The sequence below is a fragment of the Otolemur garnettii genome, unplaced genomic scaffold (assembly GCF_000181295.1).
Source record: "Otolemur garnettii isolate 467f Iridium unplaced genomic scaffold, OtoGar3 scaffold00008, whole genome shotgun sequence".
Taxonomy (NCBI): Eukaryota; Metazoa; Chordata; class Mammalia; order Primates; family Galagidae; genus Otolemur; species Otolemur garnettii.
Genome location: NW_003852403.1, coordinates 15,123,553 through 15,149,169, shown reverse-complemented (window position 1 = coordinate 15,149,169; position 25,617 = coordinate 15,123,553). Strand labels below are relative to the sequence as shown.

Here is a 25,617-nt window from a genome sequence, read left to right as displayed (position 1 = left end):
AAAAAAAAAAAAATTGGCAATGTACAACGTAAGGATGAATGGTAAAATACACACTAAGTTTTGATTTTTCCTTACTCAGAACAACATGAAATAGCAATTGAAAAGCACCATGATAGCCGGGCATGGTGGTTCATGCCTGCAATCCTAGCATTCTGGGAGGCCAAGGCGGGTGGATTACTTGATTTCAGGAGTTCAAGACCAGCTTGAGCAAGAATGAGATCCCCATCTCAAAACTAGTTGGGCATGGTGGTGGGCCCTATAGTCCCAGCTACTCAGAAGGCTGGGACACGGGGATCATTAGAGCCCAGAATTTTGAGGTTGTTGTGAGCTATGATGATGCCACAGCACTCTACTGAGGGAGATAAAATGAGACTGTCTCAAAAAGAAAAAAAGAAAAAGAAAAGCACCATGACATATTGTTGTGAGAGAGATTGCAAAAAAAGGAGAAAGCATCCCATGTGACTTCAAGGGCACCCTCCCCCTGCTTTCTGGATGAGAGATATTTCTTGCTGGGCCCCACCAATTATGCAGCTGGCCCTGCCCCTCCTCTCTGCTCCACACTCTTCCATAGCCACTTAGGCAGCTGCTCAGAGGTCCTAACTGACCCTGCCAGGGTTCCCTCAGTGACAGGTGAGTCTCTTCCCTACCCCCAGGTCCCTGTGTGCACCCGTGCACATGCACACATGCACATGCATGCCTGGGTACCAGCCCCATGGCAGGTCCCCTGCTCCAGCACACTGGGGCTCTGGGCAGGTGGGAACTGTATCTGACTTGCTTTTGTCCCTATATCCAGCCTCCCAAGGGGCACTTTGAAGTCACTCAGCAAATAATTGATGAATAATGACTCTCGTCCTAGGAGGCAAATAAATGAGGCAAAGGGCCTGGATGGCCTCCTATTTTTCCATCTTCAGGAACATCCTAAATGCAAGGTTCTATCAGCAGATTCACTGCCTGCTCAGGCAAATTCAGGCCCCCTCAGCAGCCAGGTTCTTGGTTAGCCACACCTTAAATCGTAAGATGACAATATGCTATTCAGATCACCATTACAAGGTGATCTGACAGTGATGTTGGAGACAGACAGTGGACAACATCTAGTCCAGGGTTTACCAAATATGCTTTTGCCCAACAGCACTTCCTCAGGCAGGCCAAGCATGCTGCTGCCTCAGGACCTTTGCACATGCACTTTCCTCTTTACCCATGTTATCTGCAAGGCTTGCTACCTCATTTCATGTGTATCTTTGCTCACATGTTAACATCAGACTCTGTTCTATTTCTCCTGCAGCATTCGCCTTCATCATATCCATTATTATCAAATATGCTCACTTATCTATAAATTGTCTGCCTCCTCCTCTGAGAACATGAGCTGCATGAGGGTTGGGGCTGTGCCTCTATTGTAGAAAACCATGCACAGCACTGCCCAGTACACAGTGAGCACACAATAAATATTTGATGAGTACATATTAAATGGATAAGTGAATATGAGTATCACAATTCTGCCAAATATCTGTTCCACATATGCCTTTCCTTAAATTGACCTGTTCTTTTTTCTTTATATAAAAAGAAAAAAAGTTTTAATGTTTTTCACAAAAATGAGGTTATTTATTTCTCAGGACACTATTGCCAGATGAAGAATCTAGGCCCCTGGTGGACTGATACAAGTCTGGAGAAAACATTCCAGGCAGGGGGCAACTGTCCTATGGAGTCTACAGAAACTACTTCCCTGCAATGGACATTTGCTCTTGGACAAGAACATGGCCCAATTTTCCCTGCTATCTGGTTCCTGTTTAGTGCATTTCTCCTAAGCAAGGTGGTCTGCCTGCTAAGGGCACCTCCAAATCCTACTTCACAGCCTACTGGCCACTGAGGCCACTTAGGGAGCAACCTGGCCCCCATGAGCCACAAGCAGGTGGTCTCAGCTCTGTCTGCAGGACCACTCAGTGTTACAGACAGAGAGGTAGTCAATGTCTTTGACTGTCCCTAGGTTTGTTTTCATTTCCATGCTTGGAGATCCCAGCATACCAACATTCCCTATGGGAAGGTCTCCTAATAGCCTACTCAGCCCATGGCCCTCCCTCCTAGAACCTGCTGCCTTCTACTGATCTGCTGGGTTGCCCAGATGTCCAGGTCAAAGACTAGAGCCCAGAAGCAGGGGTATGGCCCCATGCAGAGGGCAGAGAGAAGCCTCTCTAAACCCAAGGCTCATGGTGAGGGGCAGTACAGTAAGGGAGTTATAAATGCAGGCCCTGGAGGTTCAAACTGAGACTCTGCCACTTCCTGACTGTATGATTTGGGCAAGCAATTTCTTCTTTATCTTTATCTCAGTTTCTTCACCTGTGAAATCAGCACAATACTCTCTCTATAGGATGAACAAAGGCTTTGCAAAGTTCTAGGCACACAGTAAATACTATGTAAGTATATGAGAAAGAAGGATAGATGGACAGACAGATACAGCAAACCATGCAGGGCACCTGGGTGGACCCAGTAATCTAGTTAGCACTGAGTTCTTTACCTACTACACTTATATGACTAACTGTCTGCACACAGGCTCAGTAAAAAACATTCTCTTTGCCTAAAGCTATAGTGAACACAAAGATACCCTGTGCTGCCTCAGAAAGCCCCCACAGAGTCCTGAGCATCAGGGAGCAGGTGTTTGGAGCACCAAGCAGTGTAAGCTGATAAACACACCACAGCATCACAGACGTGCGGTGCATTTGCTGGAGGGGGTCTTAGAAACTGCTGTCCCAGCCTCTACTGAGCTGCCAGAAGCTCGACAGGCCAACCAGGATAACCACTATCAAGGGTGGGGAGGAGACACTCCCCTCCTGATTTTGTTATCCTAAATGTTTTTTACCTGTTTCGGTTTTTTTTTTTTAAAAAAAAGGACATCAAACCAATTTTTCACCTGTTCCGATTGCTTTTTTTTTTTAGTCTGGAGTCTAAGTACAGCCCCAAAGTGGCCAGAACTTTAAGAAGCTTCTACCCCGGGAGGTGGTTCCTGAGAGTCCTTTGAGAGCTTGCTCTTATGCACAGTCTTCGGAGTTAGGGCTGATGGGGCCATGGAAGCTGATGTGGGCCGGTGATGGGGAATTTTATGTACCACCTTGACCGGGCTAAGGGATGCCCAGACAGCTGGTAAGGCATTATGTCTGGGTGAGTTCTGTGAGGGTTTTTCTGGAAGAGATTAGCATTCAAATCAGAAGACTAAGTAAAGAAGATTGCCCTCCCCCGCGGTGGGCATCCTCCAGTCTGTTGAGGCCATGAACAGAACAAAAAGGAGAAGGAAGAGAGGATTCATTTTCTACTTGAGCAAGGACATCCATCTTCTCTTGCCCTTGGACACTGATGTTCCTGATTCTTGGACTTAAAACAGGACTTTACACCAGTGGTCCCCAGTTCTCAGGCTTTTGGACTCAGATTGGGACTTAACATCAGTGCCTCTTCTGGTTCTCAAGCCTTTGGGTTGGTCTAGAGCTACACCAAAGACTTTCCTGGTTCTCTAGGTTGCAGAGGGCAGATTGTGGGACTTCTCTGCCTCGTAATCATGAACCAAATCCCTTATGATAAATCTCTTCCCGTATATCAATATTAATATTAATATATCCTGGTTCTGTTTCTCTGGAGAACCCTGACTAATACAGTGGTGCTTTCTGGAGGTCTCAGGGGTCTCCTCCAGCAGCCTGGCCCATTATGGGGACCTTGAGGCAGCATTCAGGACTGGACAGAGCCTTCTTTCCTTCCCTGTTTCTGATGCCCCCTGTAAGTCAGCCTGTGTGTAATACCAGGTCAATTCAAAAGGATTTGAACATTTCTTTGCAAGGTAAAACTAAGCCTATAGATGACATAGGGCAAAAAACACAAGCATTTTTTTAAAAAGCTGTCTTTTTTCAAAAGGAAATTTCATATAAACATTTTCCCCATGTTATAAAAGGTAATTGATAAGCAGGATGTGAATCATTAGAAGAATAAGCAGCTGTCACAGACCTATTAATTGGAGAATATAATAAAAGGTTCACTGACTTCAAGAATCCTGTGATCATACTCAAATTAGCTTTTCAGCCTCACCTAGTTGATATCACCAAGGCACCTAAAGAATTACAGATGGAATTGACTGAGCTTTCAGTAGATGACATTTTAAAGTCATTGTATTATATTAAGAAATATCCAAATGAAATATGGAAAAATACAACAGAATATCCTAAAAATACTTTCTTGCTTTTCAACCACTTATTGCAGCAAATCTACATTCTCCTACCTAACCCCAATTAAGACGCCCTTAAGGTCACAAATGACTGATACCCCTCTAGAGGATCAACACAAACTGTGGACCTCCATGCTGCAACCAAATAGTCAAATGCTTTCCAACAACTGAAAGCAGACACAACAAAGTCATTAAAAAGTTAGCTAACTCTAAAATTACCAAATGTTTTCATTTTTGAAATTATTAAGTACATAGTAGTTAGCTTTTTAAGTACATCTAATTGAAGTTTCTTGAATACAGCCTGATTTTATTACAGCTAAATCAATGTGGCCCTCTTACACAAAAAGGTTCCCCAATCCTGGGTTAGAACTTTCAGGGTGAGGTCACTCTGAAAGGGACATCTTAACGTTATTCCTAATCTTTTTTTTGAGACATAGTCTTACTATGTAGCCCTTAGTAGAGTGCCATAGCATCACCGCTCACAGCAATCTCAAACTCTTGGGCTTAAGCAATTCTCTTGCCTCAGCCTCCCAAGTAGCTGGGACTACAGGTGCCCACCACAACGCCCAGCTATTTTTTGGTTGTAGTTGTCACTGTTGTGGCCCGGGCTGGATTCAAACCCACCAGCTCTGGTGTATGTGGCTGGCACCCTAGCCCCTGAGCCACAGGCGCCAAGCCCTTATTCCCGATCTTAGGGGAGAAAGTACTTCATCATTAACTCCTTATTAGCTGCTTACAGCATTTTTGTAGGTGTTCTTTGCCCAGTTGAGGTAGTTTTCCCAGATTCCTAGTTTCCTGAGAGTTTTTATTATGAATGTGTATTGGAGTTTATCAAATGATTTTTGTCAACGGGTATAATTTTATGATTCTTCTCCTTTAGCATTTTGAGATGATGAATCATACAGATTGATTTTCAAATGTTGAACCAGCCTTGCACATCTATAATAACTGAAAAAGCCCACTTGGCCGTGTCATATATACATATATATATATTTTTTTTTAATTTTTTTTTTGGAGACAGAGTCTTACTTTGTCACCCTCAGTAGAGTGCTGTCATGTCATAGCTCACAGCAATCTCAACCTCTTGGGCTCAAGCGATTCTCTTGTCTCAGCCTCCCTAGTAGCTGGGACTACGGGTGCCTGCAACAACGCTCAGCTATTTTTAGAGACAAGGTCTCACTCTGGCTCAGGCTGGTCTGGAACCTGTGAGCTTAGGCAATCCACCCACCTGAGCCTGCCAGAGTGCTAGGATTACAGGTGTGAGCCACCATGGCAGGCCCATATATTCTTTTTATACAATCCCGGATTTGACTGCTATATTGGCTTATAGGTTGTTTTTATTTCTTTTTTTTTAACTGTCTTTGCCTGAATTTGATATCAGAGTAATAGCAGCCTCATAGCATGGATTAGAAAGTATGCCCTTCTCTTCTAGAAAAGACTGTGTAAAATTGATCTTAATTCTTATTCTGGGCTCAGTGCCTGTGGCTCAAGTGGCTAAGGCACCAGCCACATACACCTAAGGTGGTGGGTTCGAATCCAGCCCGGGCCTGCCAAAACAACAATGATGGCTGCAACTAAAAAAAAAAAAAAAAAATAGCCGGGTGTTGTGGTGGGCGCCTGTGGCCCCAGCTACTTGGGAGGCTGAGGCAGGAGACTCGCTTGAGCCCAGGAGTTGGAGGTTGCTGTGAGCTGCAATGCCATGGCACATTACCCAGGGGGATAGCTTGAGGCTCTGTCTCAAAAAAAAAAAAATTCTTCTTCTAAAAGTTTGGTAGAATAATCCACTGAAACCACCTGGATCTGGAGATTTCTCCTGTGCGATCTTTTTATTGATGAACTCAATTTCTTTAATGGTTATAGACCTATTCAGATTGCCTATTTCATCTTGGTTGAGTTTTGGTAATCTGTGGTTTTCAAGAAGATGGTCCATTTCTTCTAAGTTGCCACATTTATAGTGTAAAGTTGTTTATAATAAAGCTGGTAGGCTTTGAGTGAGAACCACATCATGGAGCTGCTTCCAGGCCCCCTCCCCTGGGGAGGGCAACCAGAGCAGGTTCCTGGGATGAATACCCCATCCTGTCAAAGTCTCTACCTTGCCCACCTCTTAGGGCTTTATGAAATTGAATGTATGTGCCAAAGTCCATCAGAATTGTCAGAGTAAATCTCACATGTGGCCAAGTCTGGAGCAAAGCCTTGACTGGACATTTTGGGGTCTGCTCTCTGAGGTGAGGTGGGCTGGCAGGAAAACAAGTTCTCTTGTGCCATCTGGGCTCGCTTTTTGGAAGTCATAACCCAACAGAGTCTGAGTTATTTCTGCTCCTACTCTGGTGCCCACTGCTATACCCACGCTGCCATCTTCACAAGCTTCACAAATCTTCTGTGCAGTAAGGTGAGGGATACATATACAACTAATCCTCTGTGTGGTAAGCTAAGGTACACATATAACTAATTCAAGCTTAGCATTAGCCAAGCTTTTGGTAGCCAAACGACCTGTGTCCATGGCAGGAGCCTGACCATGGACCAGGGATCCAGAGCTGAGGTAGGTCAGACAAACCGCTTCTCCCTTCTGAGCCTCAGGTTCCCCAGCCCTGGCCTTGGGCATCTCTTCCATTCTGTTCTTACTGAAATTCCTTGTGTAATGAAAGATTTCTATGATTGGACTATCTTCCCGATACTTGGCCAGAGACCTCTCACAGACACAGCTGAGCCCTACAGTGACACATATCAGCAGCATCGTTCGTCAAGAACTTCTAGGCCGAGCGCTGGTGGCTCACACCTGTAATCCTAGCACTATGGGAAGGATTAGAGGTAGAAAGATCCTTGAGCTTAGGAGTTTGAGACCAGCCTAAGCAAGACTGAGACCCCATCTCTACTAAAAATAGAAAAATTGGCTGGGTGTTATGGCAGGCACCTGTAGTCCCAGCTACTTGGGAGGCTGAGGCAGGAGGATCATTTGAACTCAGGAGTATGAGATTGCTATGAGCTAGGCTGAGGCCAGGGAACTCTAGCCTGGGTAACAGAGAGAGACTCTGTCTAAAAAATAAAATAAAATAAAGTTAAAAAAAAAAAAAAAGAGTCTTCCATGCACCAAGTCCTGCACAGAGCACTTTACATGAGTTATCTCCAACCTCACAAGGGTACTGCAGATTAAATGTTTCCCCATTTCTCAGATGGGGAAACTGAGGCCTGGAGAGGCCAACTGCAGTCAGCAAGGCTGCTAACTTTGCTTTCTTTTCATCTTCTGTGCAGCCCCAATCTGGGCACTTGAGGTTTTCTTTGCTGTTTCTACTTCAGAGAAAGCACTAAGTATGGCCCGCAGTTAGCAATGTGCAGACTGCGATGTGCCCACTGGTCTGCCAAGTGCTAAGCTTTCAACCGAACCCAGGCAGAGCCACGTCTGACTTTGTTTCTCATCCCAGGGGTCTCGGCACTGAGGCTGTCTGCCCACAGTCTCACTACCCCCTGCCTGGATGACTGAGGTCCTCTGGTCCCAGGAGGTTGCATCAGGAGCACCAGGTTCACAGTCGAACAACCTAGGCTATGGGATAGGCAGGGACTCTAGGAGAAAAGCTTACTCCATCCCATGCCTAAGGTCGCCCCCAGCCTGAGAGCAGCCCCATCCATGACATTTCCATTTCCTTATTTATTACACCTACTGGACTGTGGTTTCTGGTGTCTGTTAAGTGGACTTCTCCTCCCTGAGTTTCTCTTATTACTTCCTTCATCAGCCTTATCTTGGATAACTGCCAAGGCTGACTCAGAGGCCTTAGATTTACCCTGCAGAGAGAGAAGGTCTGCTGATTCTGCTAGGGGCAGAGGAGGCTTCCTGCAGTAATTATGTAGCTGATCAGCAAGAGAATGCGGCATCTTCAAAAGAAACAGCGCTCAGGATTAGTCAGCACCTCAGCTCCAACCCTGCATCAGTGAGCAATCATCGTCCTGAATACAAGGACCCCTGGCAGGGCAGAATCAGATGGTCAGGTGGGTCCATAAGTGACCTTCAAATGGCCCATGAAAACTCCACACAAAGACAGCTGTTGCCCATAGAGGTCAGAGGGGATTTCTGAAAACCACACCCACTCCTTGGGGTAGACAATGGGGGAAAAGGTAAGAAAACACTTTAACCCAGGTCTGGGACAGAGAAAATGAAACACTAACCATTCTGCCCCATGAAAAGACTAAGGCAGCTCCCATTGTACCAACTTTCTAAAATGTATTTCTAAAATATAGAAAAACAGTGCACATACCCTACTCCCATGAATAATTTAAAACAGGGCTCTGGATCTAAAGCACAGTCCCAACCTCACTTTTTCTTGCTGTGTGATCTGGGACAAGTTACCTGCACTCTGCTTCAGTTCTCTCGCTTTAAGAGAGAGAGAATAAGAGTACCTACCTTGCAGGGTTATAACGGTTTAAATAATTTTATATTTGTAAAGTACTTATAACAGTACCTGCCCATGGTGGTATGTTATCATTAATTAATTGATGAGATTAAGGTAATCTCATTATAAAGGTTACTTAATATTAAATATATTTATTTATATAGGCATAGAATATCTCTAGAACTGGTAATGATGGCTGCCTCTGGGCAGAGAACTAGATATATGGGGCAGGAGAAAAAGGGAGACATTTTCACCCATTATCCTTTCAACCCTTGCAACTATTACCTAATCAAAAACAAGTAAGTAAATGGATAACTTTTTTCAAATGAAACCTTAGCGCTCTGCAGGTGTGTCAGGGGCATGACTAGCCAGAGAAACACAGGGTGGTAGGTAAGAAGGGCAGAGGAGGGTATGGAAGCTTGTCTAAACTACAGAGCCAAGAGCAAAGATCTGTGCTTGGCACTTAGATGAGGGAGGTGAAGGGAAGCTGCAGAGTCCTCTGTTACACAAGGGCCCTGGAGGACAGGGGCATCTACATTTTTTCACACGGTCCCAATGTTTCAGGTGTGCCCTCCTCACCCTGCCCCCTGGCACACCTAGGCTGGTAGACAGAGGGGCTGCTAAGGTGTGCTGCTTTCCAGTTGTTAAGAGACAGGATGGAGGAGATGTTCTCCTGCTTTCATGGCAGGACTACCTCTCCAGGCTGCCATCAATTGTCCTCCAAAAGAAATTTAACCTGTGTCTTCCAACTCTGTGGGTTGGTTGGTCTCTGTGGGGTGGCTCTTCTGCTCTATGTCATAGAGCCTTAAAATGCTCTTGGACCTTGGTAATCTCATTTCTGGGATTCTATCCTAAGGATACTGCAGCCCATGACACTTGGGTAGCTTTAACACCGCTAGGGAGGGCTTAGCTACTGTCCAGAAGCAGGCACATGGGGTCACAAAGGTCTTTAGCTCTGCTGAGGTGATCCAAGTAACCCTAGGGGCTTAGACAACCCTTGAGGATTGACGGCAAAAATTGATGCAGAAGGCTGCAACCTTATCTCCAGCTTGATATGGAGAACTCTTATCATTAGCAATCGGGAGTTGCCTCTTATGAATAAATGGGAGGATAAGGACTCCCCCAGACCCCCTGTTCCAGGGGTAAGCTGCACTAAGGGAACCCGAAAACGTGTGGCCCTGACGGAGTAGCTCTGCCTGACCCCAGATTACAACTGGACATCAGCATCCAACGGACCACTGCAAAGCATTTGTGTCTGCCTGGCTTTCCCAGCACATTTCTCTATCTCCTCTTCTCTTTTGTCCACTAAGTAACATCAGCTAAAGAAAAGTAAATGGAGGCGGCACCTGTGGCTCAAAGGAGTGGGGCGCCGGCCCCATATGCCAGAGGTGGTGAGGTTCAAACCCAGCCCCGGCCAAAAACTGCAAAAAAGAGAAAAGTAAACAGGTAGGCTGAAGCAGTGTAGGAAGTGGGGGGTGGGGGGGACAGCATGCTGCCAACACCCACTTCCAGGCATCAGGCATGTGGGGGAGGTGGCCTTCGAGCAGAAGATGGCTCCTAAGATGTTTAGAGCTCTATGGCCCTTTCCAGGTTGCTAGAGGTAAAAAAGATCAAGCCTTAGTGCCTCTCCCGGCATTACTAAGGGAATAAGGAAAATTGCCCTACTCTTTCCTCTGCAAACAAAGGAGCTGCTGCCAGGAGTCCCCAGTGAGGAGGACAACAGACTCCCAGGTGAGCAGCCCAAGCCCTCTATAGACAGGCCCCTCCTGGGGAGTTTCAATGGGGCCTGCAGGGCTTGCTCCAGGCGTGTCCCTGAGGTCACCAAGCTCTGAGGAGGAACCGTACTTTCTTCTGGCTGGCTGGCATCTCTCTATCAGGGAATGCTTAAAGAATACACACTTGGGGAAGTATTACAAAGAGACAAAGAATTGACTGAAAAATCAAGCTGCAAGGCCAAGAGAATGTCTCACTTCCACGTTGCTCAGGGCCTGAGTGGCTCCCGCAGTGCCCCAGATGGGAGTCCTCTGGGACTCAGCTCCGACAGGCTAAGCTCCGTCAGGCCCCACTTTCCCCTGCTGCAGAGACTTCGGGTCAGTTAGTCTCCACGGGGGTGCCCAGCCTTGCTGAGCACAGCAGCCCATCCACACCTATAAGAAGCTGCCCTCAGCCAGCCAAAGCTCCTGTACCCATAGCAGCCCCAGGGGCTGCCTCCTTGCTCCCTGGCCAGGCTCTCCAGGTGAGGGGACTCACCTGCTTTGAAGGCAGAATGATCTCATGACCTGTCATGGCACTTGGCCTTGGAGGCTCTGCCCTCTTCAGCACCTCCCTGCCCTCACATCTGAACTCACGCTGCTTCTCCCAGCCAGGATGCTTCTCTCTGCCTTTCCACAGGGCCTATCCCATCCCTGCCTCCCAGAACTCTTCCCAAATGTCCCTGCTCGGGCAGGTGGCACCCTCTAGCCTGTCCCATCACTCTGTAACAGTCTTGTGCCATTTTTCTAGTCATTTCCCAAACACACCTTTCATCTTCCTAAAAGATGCTTTAGAAACTCCCTCTTATCTGTCAGGCAATCTCCTATTTAACTGTCACATTCCTGCTTTAAGCCACTTCCTCTGGAGATTTTCTGATTCTTTACTCACTCAAAGCAGAACTGACTTCTGCCTGCTCAGCCCCCAGATATCTTGAGTAAATATCTGCTGTGCTGTCCCTCACATCATGAGGTCGGTATCTGTTCCTAACACCTGCCTCCCCTCCAAGACAGAGGGTTCTCCAGGGCCACTTCCAGCTCTGAGCTTTCTTGTCATTTCTGGATGACGTGAGTGCTACCAGGATTATATGACATGATGCACAGAGCATACTTGGTGTGGAGCCGGGAGAGTGAACTGGTGCTCTTGTGTTGTCGTACACCCTGAGAGATGCTTGTGAGGATCTGCTGAATTGCAATGAAAGGCGGGGGTGCGAAGGGCTGAATACATCAACTGACAATGCCCAGACCAAATAGAAAAACAGAACTCTCATCTACAGCATGCGGCAACCTGCCCCGGAAACTCACTCCTCATCTACAGTACCCAGCCCAGGTCACCGGCTTGCTATATACATATCAATTTGTAGGAAGTCAGACTCTATCTCTAGCAACATTCCAAGAAGCCAAATCATAACCCCTGTAACACCTGGGCCCAAAAGGGTGAGGACTTGACTAACAACCAACAGCTTCCCTGACTTGTATCCCTGCTTCCAGCTAAGAGCCAACCAGAGAAAGCCAACTTTGTGCCCCTAACCAATGATGTAGGACACCTCGCTTCTAGTCAGCAGCTTCCCCCTGCCAACAGCCGCCCATCAGAGAGCACCTGAAGTCTTCCCTTATCCCCAGGACACAGCTTTCTCACTTGCTGCCTGCCTCTGAGTCTCTTCCAAAACACAGTGATGGTGCTGAGTCCCTTGTGACATAGAAAATTCAGAATAAATAGCCTTTGCTTTTCTCATGTGGATAGTCTTTGTTTATTGCCTCATATACTTCTGGTGCCTGGCAGGCCTAGACACTCTCTTTCCCATAAAAAGAACTATGTGGATAGGGAGGAAATGAAGTGACAGGGATCCAGGATACGAGGGGACAGAGAGCCACAGCAGGATATGGGGACCCACTCTTCATAGGTCCCACCTGTCATCAGACCAATTCCCTCTGTGTCTTCAGCTTTCTTGGTTCTTGCTTTCTCCTTTCATAAAACAGATGCAGTGAATCAAAAGTCTGGAATCTCTCTTTTCTTTTTTTGAGACAGAGCCTCAAGCTGTCGCCCTGGGTAGAGTGCCATGGCATCACAGCTCACAGCAACCTCCAATTCCTGAGCTCAAGCGATTCTCCTGCCTCTGTCTCCCAAGTAGCTGGGACTACAGGTGCCCACCACAACACCTGGCTATATTTTGCTTGCAGCTGTCATTGTTGTTTGGTGGGCCTGGGCTGGATTCAAACCTGCCAGCTCAGGTGTATGTGGCTGGCACCTTAGCCACTTGAGTCACAGGCGCCGAGCAAGGTCTGGAATCTCTTAAAGATGGCCTGCCCCTGATGGGCCCTCAAGCCTCAGCCCTGGGGACAGTGTGGCAGACAGGGAGGATGTAGAATGTTTTGTTCCCAGCCTACTCCGGTCAAGTACCCGGAAGAGGACAGAGCAGGCCTTGCAGAGCCCCTCAAAACCTGTCTAAGCCTCTTCTTCATAGATGAAAGAAGAAGGTTCTTCTGTTTGAAGGAAAAACCATAACAAAGGTTCAGGCCCAGAGCCATCTCTTGGGTTAGGGGATGCCAGAGGCACACTCAGCTCAGCCCCTCCCTGCTACTGGCTATAACATCCCTCGACCTGCTGCCTTTGTGAAATCCAATTAACAGGCACACTGGCTGTGCCTTCGTAATCCAAGGCGATGTGGGGAGTCTGGAGTGGCTGCAGCGAGGAAGTTCAAACAGCATCGTCACCAGATTCCTGACCAGAGGATGCCATGATAAACAATTCCGCAGCCAGCCAGAGATGGACACATGGCACCGTAAGCGGCATTTCTCCAGCACTTTGCTCTGTGCCCCCTGGAGAAGGCCTACTTACTCATCCCACAAGGCGCTCCTCAAATGTCAAGTCTTTTGGAAGCTCTTGATTACATACCTAGCCCCTGCCCATTCCACTCTTGGGAAGGATTAATTCCTCTTCCCAGAGATTTCTTCCAGCATTTTGTCCATACCAATATCACAGCAACCCCTGGCTTCCTTCAGGGAGAGACCCTGGTTGCTTAGCCTTCTTTGTTTCCTTGCCTCCTGACACAGGTCTGGGAGACAGCAGGTGCTCAAGGAAAGGCCTAATAATGAATGAACAAAAGCACAAAAACTCTCCTTTTACCCCAAAGAAGCACGCCCCCCACCCCAGTTGCCTCCTGTGCCCTTCCTGAGGGCCCCAGACAATTCCCATCATCCATTTTTAATCATTCTCTCTTCCTCTAAAAAGCAAAGATCCAATCTCAGTTGGCTGGACACAGCACCAGAAGACTCTTCAGGTAAGGTGGCTTAAAAAGGCAACCCTGGCCTGCAGGGTGGGTAGCCTGGGTTCTAGTACTGGATATACTGCTGAGACCCTGTAAAAGTCCCCTCCTTCCCTGACTTTCCTTCTCCACTCATGAAATGGGATAGCAGAGGCAGTGCTAATATTTTTCAAGATAGTCTCTTAACTGTTGGCCATAGACTAAATCTAGCTTGCAAATATGTTTTATTGACTTTCATATGTGTTATATAAAACCTGGAAAAATTCACATAACTATCCTTATTTCTAGCTTCAATTAAATCATCAGGAGAGTAGACAACATTGGCCCATTTTCTCTTGTGGCACACCTAGTTCAAGCTGGGTGGGGCGTGTAGTTGTTTGCCTCAGTCCCCACTACTCCCTGTTACCTGCCCTATCTGAGTCACTCATTCCTTAAAGCTAGTCTCTCAGGCATTTGAGTTTATAACTCCTGAGCTGGTCAGAGCACTATGGCTACAGCACTTTAGAACAGCTGGGATAGGTATTAACGAATGCCTAGGTCCAGGCCCACACTGAGATATTCTGATTTAACTGGTCTTGGGACACAGCCTGGGCAATAGTCTTTGCAGAAAAGCTCATCAGAGGATTCTGACTTCAGCCAGAGATGAGAACAGGTCAAGACATCTGTTGACTATGAGGACCTATCTCATTGGTATAAAGAAGCAGCTGCGGCTCGGCGCCTATAGCTCAACCGGCTAAGGCGCCAGCCACGTACACCTAAGGTGGCGGGTTCGAATCCCCAGCCCGGACCCGCCAAACAACAATAATGGCTGCAACCAAAAAATAGCCGGGCGTTGTGGCGGGCGCCTGTGGTCCCAGCAACTTGGGAGGCTGAGGCAGGAGACTCGCTTGAGCCCAGGAGTTGGAGGTTGCTATGAGCTGTAATGCCATGGCACTCTACCCAGGGGGACAGCTTGAGGCTCTGTCTCAAAAAAAAAAAAAAAAAAAAAAAAAAAGAAGCAGCTGCCAGTAGAACAAAGGTGTGCAAAGCAGGCCAGGTTAAAAGCATCCATGAAGGCTCAGCACAGTGGTCACACTTGTAATCCTAGCACTCTGGGAGGCAGAGGCAGGTGGAGTGCCTGAGCTCATGAGTTTCAAACCAACCTGAGCAAGAGCGAGACCTAGTCTGAAAAAATAGCTGGGTGTCATGGTGGATGCTTATAGTCTCAGCTACTTGGGAGGCTGAGGCAAGAGAATCACTTAAGCCCAAGAGTTTGAGGTTGCTGTGAGCTATGATGCCACAGCAATCTACTGAGGGCGACAAACTGAGACTCTGTCTCAAACAATAAAATAAAAGCATCCATGAGTTTGGTTAAGCAATGCCTCTCAATTAGTTCTTATTATATAAGGTGGTCTTGGCTATTTGGGGGTCTTTTCTGGTTCCATACAAAGCATAGAACTATTTTTTTCTAGATCTGCAAAAAATGGCATTGGTATTTCAATGGGAATTGCATTGAATGTGTAAATCACTTTGGGTTGTATAATCATTTTAACAATGTTGATTCTGCTGATCCATAAGCATGCCACCATTTAATCCAACAATCCCACTTCTAGAAAAAGAGATCATTTTATAAAAAGGACACCTGCACTTGAATGTTTATAGCAGCACAATTTACAATCTCAAAGACACAGAAACAACCCAAGTGCCCATCAATACATGAAATAGATTAATAAAATGTGGTATATGCATACCGTGGAGTACTATTCAGCCATAAAAAATGGCAATCTAGTATGTTGTGTGACAACCTGGATAGAACTGGAAATCATTCTTCTAAGTGAAACATCATAAGAATGGAGAAACAAACACTTGTACTCAGTACTCAGTTGGAACTAATCTATCAACACTTAAGTGCACATATGGAAGTATAGCTCAAAATCAAGCCGGAGGGGGGGAGGGAGAAGGAGTGAAATGGGGACATTCATACCTGTTGGATATACTGCACTGAGTGAGGAAGTGAAGAACATACTTATAACTTTGACTCAATCTGTACAAAAGCAAAGTATGTTAACAAAACATGTGTGTTCCCTAATATTCAGAAATTTAAAAAAATCAAAAACATGAAAACAACAGAAAGTATCCTCAAGCCTTGCCCCGGTTTCCCCCTCCCCATTATAGGTACTTTAGCCTCTCAGGCACAAATGCTATGAGCTCTGAAAGCTTCACTCAGAAACAGCTACACAAACTAAGGCCTTCTGTTTGCACCTTTCTGGGTCCACTTGTAGCTCCTCCTGAGCCACTGTGCAAGCTACTTCCTATCATTTGCCAATTCATGCCACTCTGTTCTGTCTGGAACCCACACCTCCTCCAGGAAGCCTGCCCAGATTAAATTCAGCTGTATTAGAGACTTGCTCAAGTCCCTCATGCACCATCTGCATTTTGTGTATTGTTGCTTTGAACAGGATTTTAGACTCTTTTCGTGGTGCTATCATATAGAAAGTTCCAGAAGGCAGGGACCACCTCTCCTAGGCTTCTGGTGCCCTTTGCAATTCTTTAGCCCCACCATTCTGCAAACACTCAGGCTGTGGCTCTGCCCCATGTATCTTTGAGTGGCAGTGACCTCTCACAGGACGATGGGGGTACTGCTCCCTGGGAAGGGGCCCAGCACTACAGCTGTCAGCACAGGCCGCTCATGCATCCAGAGAAGGCACTTCAAGAGAATCTACAAGGCCTGTCTGCTGGCCTCCTGCCATATCCCTGCCAACAACAATGTCCACGTGTTCTTTGTGCTCAGCAGAGAAAAAAGCAACATCCCTGGCATCTGTCACTCTTGAAATGGGAAATCAACACAGAACAAAGTGATATTGGAGGGTGAGAAGGAGGCTCGGTCAAGGCTACTGAGAAATAATGACTTCTGAGCCTCAGGATCCAAACACCTCACTGGTCTGTTCAGAAAAAGAGAATCACTCCAGAACTCACACCCTTGACCCTTAGATAATCTGATGCACAGCCAGCTGGAGGCAGTAGTGACCTAGAGACTTCCAGGCTGCAGGGAGAACATGAGTCCATCTTCAAAGTCTACCACTTGGAACGACTTCATGGTCTAACTGACCAGGGGCTGGTTCTGGTCCCAGATGGTGTCAAAGCCTGGAGGATAAGGGCGGGGTATGCCCTCTTGGCTGGAGCTGACCAAGGCCTACCTCGAAGCTGACTGAATGTGGTCATGAACTTGCTGGTGAGGGACTTGAGCTCGTTGTTAGCCAGTGTGATGAGGTGGATCTGGTCAGAGACATTCCGCAAGAGTTTGTAGATGCCGATGGGGAAGGAAACCAGCTTGCACTCGGCCAGGTCTGCAGCCAAAGGACAAAGACAGACCACAGCATCAGCCGCTGTGCCCACACACCTGCCCCAGACCCATGTGGACCCCCCCTACGCCTCCCAGCCTCTTTGCCCTCTTGCCTGTTATCCCCAACCAGACTTCAGACCCTGCCCTCCCTCTTTCAGGAGCCTTTCTCATCAGCATTCACTCACACGTGCCCTTCCCTTGCACCCTGAATCTTAGTATTTACTCTTGTGTGTTCTCCATTACCCCAGCCTTCTAGCCAGCAGTGTGTCTGCCAGCACAATGACAATCAACACTCATAGCAGTGTCCTTGACTCCCTCTGGAGTCATCAAAGACTCAACAGAAAAGGTGTAATCTTATAAGCACTTCACAATGATCTCCTCTGAAAACAGGCAATTCACACACACTTTGTGGTTTGACTTTCCTTCTAATCCTATCATGCTGAAGGCAAGCCTTGTATAGGCAGCAGCGAGGAAGAGGCTGTGCAGAACAGACTGGCAGCTCCTCAAATGGCTCAACTCAGAGTGACCATATGACCCAGCAACTCCACTTGTAGGTATATACCCAAGAGAAATGATACACACATCCACACAAAAACACGTTACACACAATATTCATGGCAACATTATTCACAATAGCCTAAAAGTGGAAACAACCCAAATGCCCATCAATCTGAAAAACAATCAGCAAAATGTGGCATATCCAGAAGAAGGAATATTATCCAGCAATTAAAAGAAATGAAGCCTTGGGTGGCGCCTGTGGCTCAAAGGAGTAAGGCACCAGCCCCATATACCAGAGGTGGCGGGTTCAAGCCCAGCCCCGGCCAAAAACTGAAAAAAAAAAAAAAAGAAGAAGAAGAAGAAAAGAAATGAAGCCAGGTGTGGTGATTCATGATTCATGCCTATAACCCTAGCACTTTGGGGAGGTTGAGGTGGGAGGATTACTTGAGGCCAGGAGTTTGAGACCAGCCTAAACAAACATAGCAAGACCCTGTCTCTACCAAAAGTAGAAAACTCTGGGCATGGCAGCACCTGGCTTCTTGGGAGGCTGAGGCAGGAGGATCACTTGAGCCTGGGAGTTTGAGATTATAGTGAACTATGATGATGCCACTGAACTCTACCCAGGGCAACAGAGTGAAATTCTATCTCTAAAAAAAGCAGGAGGATGGGGCAGTGCCTGTGGCTCAAGGAGTAGGGCGCCAGCCCCATATACTGGAGGTGGTGGGTTCAAACGTGGCCCTGGCCCAAAACTCCAAAAACAAAAAGAAAAAGGATTAATCACTAATAAATTGCATATTTAAAATTAAAAAAAAAAAGCCGGAGGAGGTGCTCGCTCTGGCAGCACATATACTAAATTGGAGTGATACATAGAAGATTAGCATGGCCCCTGCTCAAGGATGACACGCAAATTCATGAAGTGTTCTGTATTTTTTGAAAAAAAAAAAAAAGGAGGAGGAGAAAGAGAGGGAGCCCATTCACAAAGACTCACAGATCATATGGCTCCATTTATATGAAATGAGTACAATAGGCCAATTCACAGAGACAGAAAGGTAGGTTAGTACTTGCCTAGGGCTGCAGGGCTTGGGGTAAGTGGTAACCAAAGGGTGTTGGGGGTTCTATGTCAGATAATATAAGCGTTAACGTATTCTAGGATTGTGGTAATAGTTACAAACTCTGGGAATATATTAAAACCATTGAACTAGGCCAGGTGCAGTGGCTCACACCTACAATCCCAGCACTCTGGGAGGCTGAAGTGAATGTATTGCCTGAGTTTACAGGTTTGAGACCAGTCTGAGCCAGAGTGGGACTGTGTCTCTAAAAATAGCTGGGTGTTGTAGTGGGCGCCTGTAGTCCCAGCTACTCAGGAGGCTGAGGCAAGAGAAACGCTTGAGCCTAAGAGTTTGAGGTTGCTGTGAACTATGACGCCACAGCAACAAAGTGAGACTCTGTAACAAAACAAACAAACAAACAAAACATTGAACTGTATAAATGGATGAATTATATGGTAAGTGACATCTCAATAAAGTTGATATGTATGTATGTGCATATATACACATACACGGTGAAAAAAATGTACACACATTCTAAGAAAGGAAAAAAGCTGTATTAAAATTGCAATACTCAAGTCGCGACTGACTTCTGTAATTACAAGAGGTGCTCAAATGTGACTCGCATTCATCTTTTGTTATTGGTATATATTGAGAGAGTGTGTGTGTGCACACGCATGGTAAGAGGGAGACACTGAAAGCACAAAGGTCAACTCATCGAAGTGTCACTCAAGTTCCCTGAGCCTTAGGATTCTCCTCTGTACATTGAAGGTATCATTATCTACCTATCAGGGCTGTCAGGAAAATCACATACAATACAATAATGACTAAAAACACCTGGCACAAACCTAGCTGGAATGCTACAAATGTTCTTCCTCTCCCCTCTTCCACTTTACCCTCCTCTTCCCACTGGATCCAAATCTTCTCTATGCTTCAAGGTCAGCTCCCTTCCACCTCTTCCAGATGTCCTCCTAGGTCATCCCTTTTACTAGAGGTCATCCCCCCACCCCTGAACCCCAGGAGCACTCACTGCTTCATCTCTCTCTCTCTCAGCAAACTCTCATCTTTTCCCCAAAGAGGTCAGGCTCTTTTAGGCCTCTAAGCCTTTGCAAGTTGCTCCAAAGTACATATGCGAACTTCAATAATATTCTCATATGCCGGCAATAAAATGGAGTTTTTAAATAAAGATCCTATTCCTAATAATAACAATAGCACCAAATATATGGAAATAACCATAATTGAAGCCCTTCTCCCTCATCTGCCTTACTGAATTTCTACTCTTGCTCTAAGACCCAGCTCAAATGTCACCTCCTCCATGAAGCCTTCTCTAACTGCCCATTGCAGTTAGCTGCTCCAGCAGCTCAGCCTTGTTTAATACCTCTTTATCCTCTATTATGTTAACTCCTTTTTGTGTCTACTTTCCCACTAGACTGGAAAAACCCAAAAGCAGTGTCAGAAGTCTGGGATGCTTGAGAGTAGGGCAGGGGCTCTGGTGACATCACTGAGGTGGTTTGAGAGAAGACAGCAGATAGGTAGGAAAAGGGCAAAAAGTGACTGAGGGTCCACATGACTCCTCTGCTGGGCAGCATGAGTGTTGTTAATGTAGTGTCACCAACATCTACTCTGGTCAGGGGCTGCACCAGGTAATCCCAGACCTGCCACTGTCCAGTGCAAAGCATCAGTGTCACATCAGCAGGTGAGGTTGGCAGGAGAGAGTACCCAGTCCTGCCAGAGAGGAGGAATTCCCAGAAGTCAGGCTTTCAGAAGTGGGAGTTGAAAGTTGGAAGTTCAGAAGTGGAAGTTGAAAATTGGACGTGGACCAGCACTGCAGGCTCAGAGTTTGGGGCAAGCTGGCAATTCTAGAGACAATAATACTGTACTTCCAAACAACAAGCCCCCTGATGCTTTGTGCCAGATGCACAAAGGGCTGGACAGGAGTTTGTAGGAGTTGTTGTGAATTATCCCAGCCCCTTTAGGTAGAAGCAGACGGATGTCATCATACACGCCAGGAGCAACATCAAGGGAATGGCAGGAGCTTTCTTTTTGAAACAAGGAACAAAGTAAGGATGCCTTTGATAACCAGTATCCCTGAATATGGTCTTGAAAATTCTGGCCAATGACATAGAGGCACAGACACTGAAAACAAACAGAATGATTATGTGCAGGTGAAATGACCAGATAGGCTCAGAAACCTAAAGCAATCATCTGACAAACTGCACAAATTAAAAATAACTCAGCAATGTGGCTAATCAAAATAAATATGCAACCCTATAAGTCAATAGCATTCCTACCTGCCAGCAATAAAATATAAAGATTCTATTCCAAACAGCAACAACAATATAAGATACATAGAGATATTCATAATGGAAAATGTATCTAAACAACATGAAGAAAAGCAGAGAAATTCACAAACCTAGTTTTAAAAATAGATTTGTTTGTGAAGATATATGAAGTGTTCATTGATAACAAGTCAAATACTAAAATGATTTTCCTTTTTTTTTTTTTTAGAGACAGAGTCTCACTTTGTCACCCTCAATAGAGTGCTGTAGCGTCATAGCTCACAGCAACCTCCAGTTCTTGGGCTTAGGCGATTCTCTTGCCTCAGCCTCCCAAGTAGCTGGGAGTACAGGCACCCACCACAACGCCTGACTATTTTTTTTGTTGCAGTTTGACCAGGGCCGGGTTTGAACCCGCCACCCTCAGCATATGAGGCTGGTGCCCTACTCACTGAGCCACAGGTGCCACCCTAGGATGATTTTTTAAGAAATTGATTTAAGATTTTTTAAGAAATTGAACTCCTACTCAAATTCCCAAAAGGTTTTTTTTTAAAACTTGACTAAATGGGGCGGTGCCTGTGGCTCAAATGAGTAAGGCGCCGGTCCCATATGCCGGAGGTGAGGGGTTCAAACCCAGCCCGGCCAAAAAAAAAAAATACTTGACTAAATGGTTTAAAACTGAACTACAAAATACATGCAAACAAGACCCTCAAGACAAGGAGAGATTATAACAAATATCATATGGCTACAATAATTAAAACAGAGGGCAAAAGGAAAAATAGATCATAGAAAGAAAATATACAGTCCAGAAATAATGTCATAAGTTAATAAACCCTGAAGGAGGTCTTCACAGATAAACTGAAGAATGGGAGGACTTATCAATTGAGGTCGGAATAAACATTTAATAGTTTTTTTTTTTTTGAGACAGAGCCTCAAGCTGTCCCCCTGGGTAGAGTGTCATGGCATCACGCTCACAGCAACCTCTAACTCCTAGGCTCAAGCGCATCTCCTGCCTCAGCCTCCCAAGTAGCTGGGACCACAGGCGCCCGCCACAACGCCCAGCTATTTTTTGGTTGCAGCCATCATTGTTGTTTGGCAGGCCCAGGCTGGATTCGAACCCGCCAACTCAGGTGTATGTGGCTGGTGCCTTAGCCGCTTGAGCTATAGGTGCTGAGCCAACACTTAATAATTTTTAAAAAACAAAAGAGAAAGGGACTCTCAGTTAACCTAAGAATCAAAATAAATTCTAGATAGAATTACACTTTAAGTATTTTTTTAAATCAAGCCAGAAAAGAAATCAAAGTAAACAGAAGTGAACATTTATATAACCTTTTAGGTAAGAATGATTGTCTAGATCTAGGAACCATAAAAGAATCACAAAGGAACAAATCAACAAACCTAACTGCATAGAAAATTGTACAACACTTAAAGAAAAACAAGGCAGGAAACAGGTTGTAAAAAAGGTTCCACAAAGAGGCTACATAAACAGTTATCTTTACTAATAAAAATGCTCAACATAATTGAATGAAGAAAGAAAATAAGACCACTCAAGAAAGGACATGGGATATTCACAAAGGAAAAAGTATAATTAGTAAACAACTATATCACTTCTGATATCTGCTACCAAACTGCTTTCCAGAATATTTATGTCAATTTACATGTATCCTGCCCAATAAGTAATAAGATCATTTAAAAAAAAAAGTGCTAATAGGATCAAAGGAAATGGTATCCTTTGCTTTAATTTGTAGTATTTGCAATAATGAGATTGATTTTCTTTCCTGGTTAATTAACTGTTTTTGTTTCCCTTGTATAAAATCTTGTTCCTGTCTCACTATTTTTCTTGATAGAGGGTTGAAAAGAGGTTGAGAGAGCTTCTTAAATAATACTAGCAACTCCCTGCACTTTATTTTTCTGGTTTAATAGTTCATATTATAGAGTCTAGTTTTTTTTAAGGAGAATATAAAAATCATACACTACTTCCAACTAGGTATAGTTGGAAAGATGACAGAAAGGAAAATAACTAAAACGTTAACAGCAGTTATTTCAGAGGATTTGAGCAATGTATTACTATTTATAGTCCTAATGTTTACTTTATATAAAGTGAAATACCACTATATATTTATATGAAGCCATTTCCCAAGTGTCTAAATAGTGCTACTTTCCTTTTAAAATAGAATAATAGGCTCGGCACCTGTGGCTCAAGCAGCTAAGGCGCCAGCCACATACACCTAAGGTGGCGGGTTCGACTCCAGCTCGGGCCCACCAAATAACAATAATGGCTGCAACAAAAAATAGCCGGGCGCTGTGGCAGGCGCCTGTGGTCCCAGCTACTTGGGAGGCTGAGGCAGGAGATGCGCTTGAGCCCAGGAGTTGGAGGTTGCTGTGAGCGTGATGCCACGACACTCTACCCAGTGGGACAGCTTGAGGCTCTGTCTCAAAAATAAATAAATAAATAAAAATAAAATAGAAAAATAAATTTATCATAGAATTAAATTTTATTAGAAAAAGATAACTTGGCAAATTAAAGAATGCACTTAGCTCCTCCTAATCAACAAAAGAAACAGAGCCAAGCAGACCCAAGAAATGCAGGAAGCCGGAATGGGCCAGAGCAGAGCTGGGAAAAAGCTGCCAAGAGGCAGCACCACTGCTCCCTGCAGCAGGGAGAGGAACTGTCCACGACTAAGAGAGAGGAGACTGAAGCCCTGCAAGTTACTTCACAGGATCCTCAAAGCACCTGTCCCGGAATAAATCAGCCCAGAAATGCCCAGCCCACTCTTACACTGCCCATTTTTCCAGCCTCTGATTCAGGCATCACAGAAGCCCTCTGAGGTATAACTGGCCAACCAACACATCATGAGGCCTCATTGCCTGACAATGGAGGATGCTGCCCCCAGTGCCTGCTTTTTTCATTCACTCTCTACGAATAGCCACGAAGGCCCTACTGTGTGCTAGGCACTGATCTGCATTGCGTCCTACAGCTTTCCTATAATTTTTTTTTTTTTTATCTTGAGCATGCATCTGTTTTCTCCATTCTATGTCCCCTGTACTGCCTTCCCAGAAACCAGCATGCATATGGGAGGGATGCACCACAAAGCTCCTGGTCAGAACAGTCTGGCTGCCACCGATGGCAAAGGCCACCCAGAAATCCTGCATAAGAGCCTTCCTGGGATGTGATACGAACACCCCTCATCCCAGCACCAGCACCAGCCACTAACTCAGCATGTAGACTCTTGGCTCCACTGAGAGGAGAGGCCCATGATTTCCATGGTCTCTGGGAAAAGAACACAGAGATCCAGGTACCCAGACTTCTCAAACAAACTTCAACCTTACCCACTCATATCCCCATCTGTATGCAAGGAGCAACATACTTCATGTCCATGACCTAGGAGGTAGAGATAATAATAAGCATAGAAAGGGTGGGCATGGTGGCTCATAGCTGTAATCCCAGCACTTTGGAAGGCCAAGGCTGGAGGATCTCTTAAGGCCAGGAGTTGGGGTCCAGCCTGAGCAACATAGTGAGACTGTCTCTACAAAAAACTTAAAAATTATCCAGGCATGGTAATGAGTACCTGTAGTCTCAGCTACTTGGGAGACTGAGGCAGGAGACTGACATAAGTCCAAGAATTCAAGGTTACAATGAGCCATGATGATGCCACTATATTTTAGCCTGGACAACAGAATTAGATCCTGTCTTCATAATAATAATAACTATAAACAATACCACTTACTATTTCACATACGCAATGTCATAAGAACTACCCCCTATCTAACATGAGGAAACTGCAATTAAGTGACTTGTCTACAGTCATACAGCTAAAAGTAGGGGTGAGAGAAGATTTGGACCCAGGTTAGGCCAGTCAGGAAGCCAGTGGTCCTAACCACCTCGCTATACTGCCCCTTGAGTCAAGAACATACCCAGGTGCCTATCTCAAGAACAGGCCAGAGAATGGGGAGTCTATTCTGAGCTCCCCAATAGGAAAGCCTTGGCTACAAACTCCTTAGACCTTTCCAGTTCAGAGCCTTCAACATCACTCAATACCCCTGAGGAAAGGAGACCCACAGGCTTCTGCATGAGCCAGTCACCTTTTGTTCTCAGGAAATTCCCCTGCAGGTCTAATTCAGAGGCTGGGCACCATCCATACTCATTATACCTGTATGCTGAAGAGAAAAGCCCATGAGCTGAGCCAAGTTCAGTGCTGAGTCCTCCTAGGTTTATGGAAGCCGACAGCCCCGCCTCTAGAGGACACAGCCAGGATATGGCTGGGGACCTAGACCCACTAGGGAATGGGGGCGGATTCAGGCTATAGACAGGACAGTTGTGTCTAAGAAGCTGTGGATGTCATCAAGAAGAGGGTCCTGAGAACAAACAGTACAGAGAAAACTTCACCAAATCATGAAAAAAGGCTCCAGGGTGAGGAAGTGAGCATCGCGTCCTGTCCTGGAGCACCATCAGGGAGGCTCCCCACAGACAGCATTCCTCAGTCAGGTGGGGGCCCTGCCTGAGCTCAGAGCTCCTGTTCCACTCAATAAAACAAACATAACAGCACTGAGTATTTGCTATGTTCTAGGTACCATTCTAGGTACTTTTTATACATTAACTTATCTAATTCTTAGAACCTATGAGTTATCCTGACAGCAGGAAAGTGAGGCCAGTGTCGCTAGGTTAACTGTCCACAGTATTAAGATGATGGGGCCAAAGAATCTGACTGCAGGCTCAGTGCCTGTAGCTCAAGTGGCTAAGGCACCAGCCACATACCTAAGGTGGCGGGTTTGAATCCAGCCCAGGTCCGTCAAACAACAATGACGGCTGCAACCCAAAAAATGGCCAGGTGTTGTGGCGGGCGCCTGTGATCCCAGCTACTTGGGAGGTGGGGCAGGAGA

The 25,617-nt window shown here is 45.8% G+C and overlaps 1 protein-coding gene and 1 non-coding gene across 5 annotated transcripts in view; one reads left to right on the top strand and one right to left on the bottom strand.

Annotated features, from left to right (window-relative positions):
- LRRC20 (leucine rich repeat containing 20) overlaps window positions 1-25,617 on the bottom strand; it is an 83,073-nt gene that overhangs the window by 21,549 nt on the left and 35,907 nt on the right. For all 4 annotated transcript variants that reach the window (XM_023509560.1, XM_023509562.1, XM_023509561.1 and 1 more), the window contains one exon: window positions 16,771-16,920. In XM_023509560.1, the coding sequence (XP_023365328.1) occupies window positions 16,771-16,920 (150 nt within the window). The remainder of the gene's footprint in view (window positions 1-16,770; window positions 16,921-25,617) is intronic.
- Window positions 18,240-18,345, top strand: LOC111723176. The gene has a single exon (XR_002771774.1). It is a non-coding gene; the product is annotated as a U6 spliceosomal RNA (small nuclear RNA).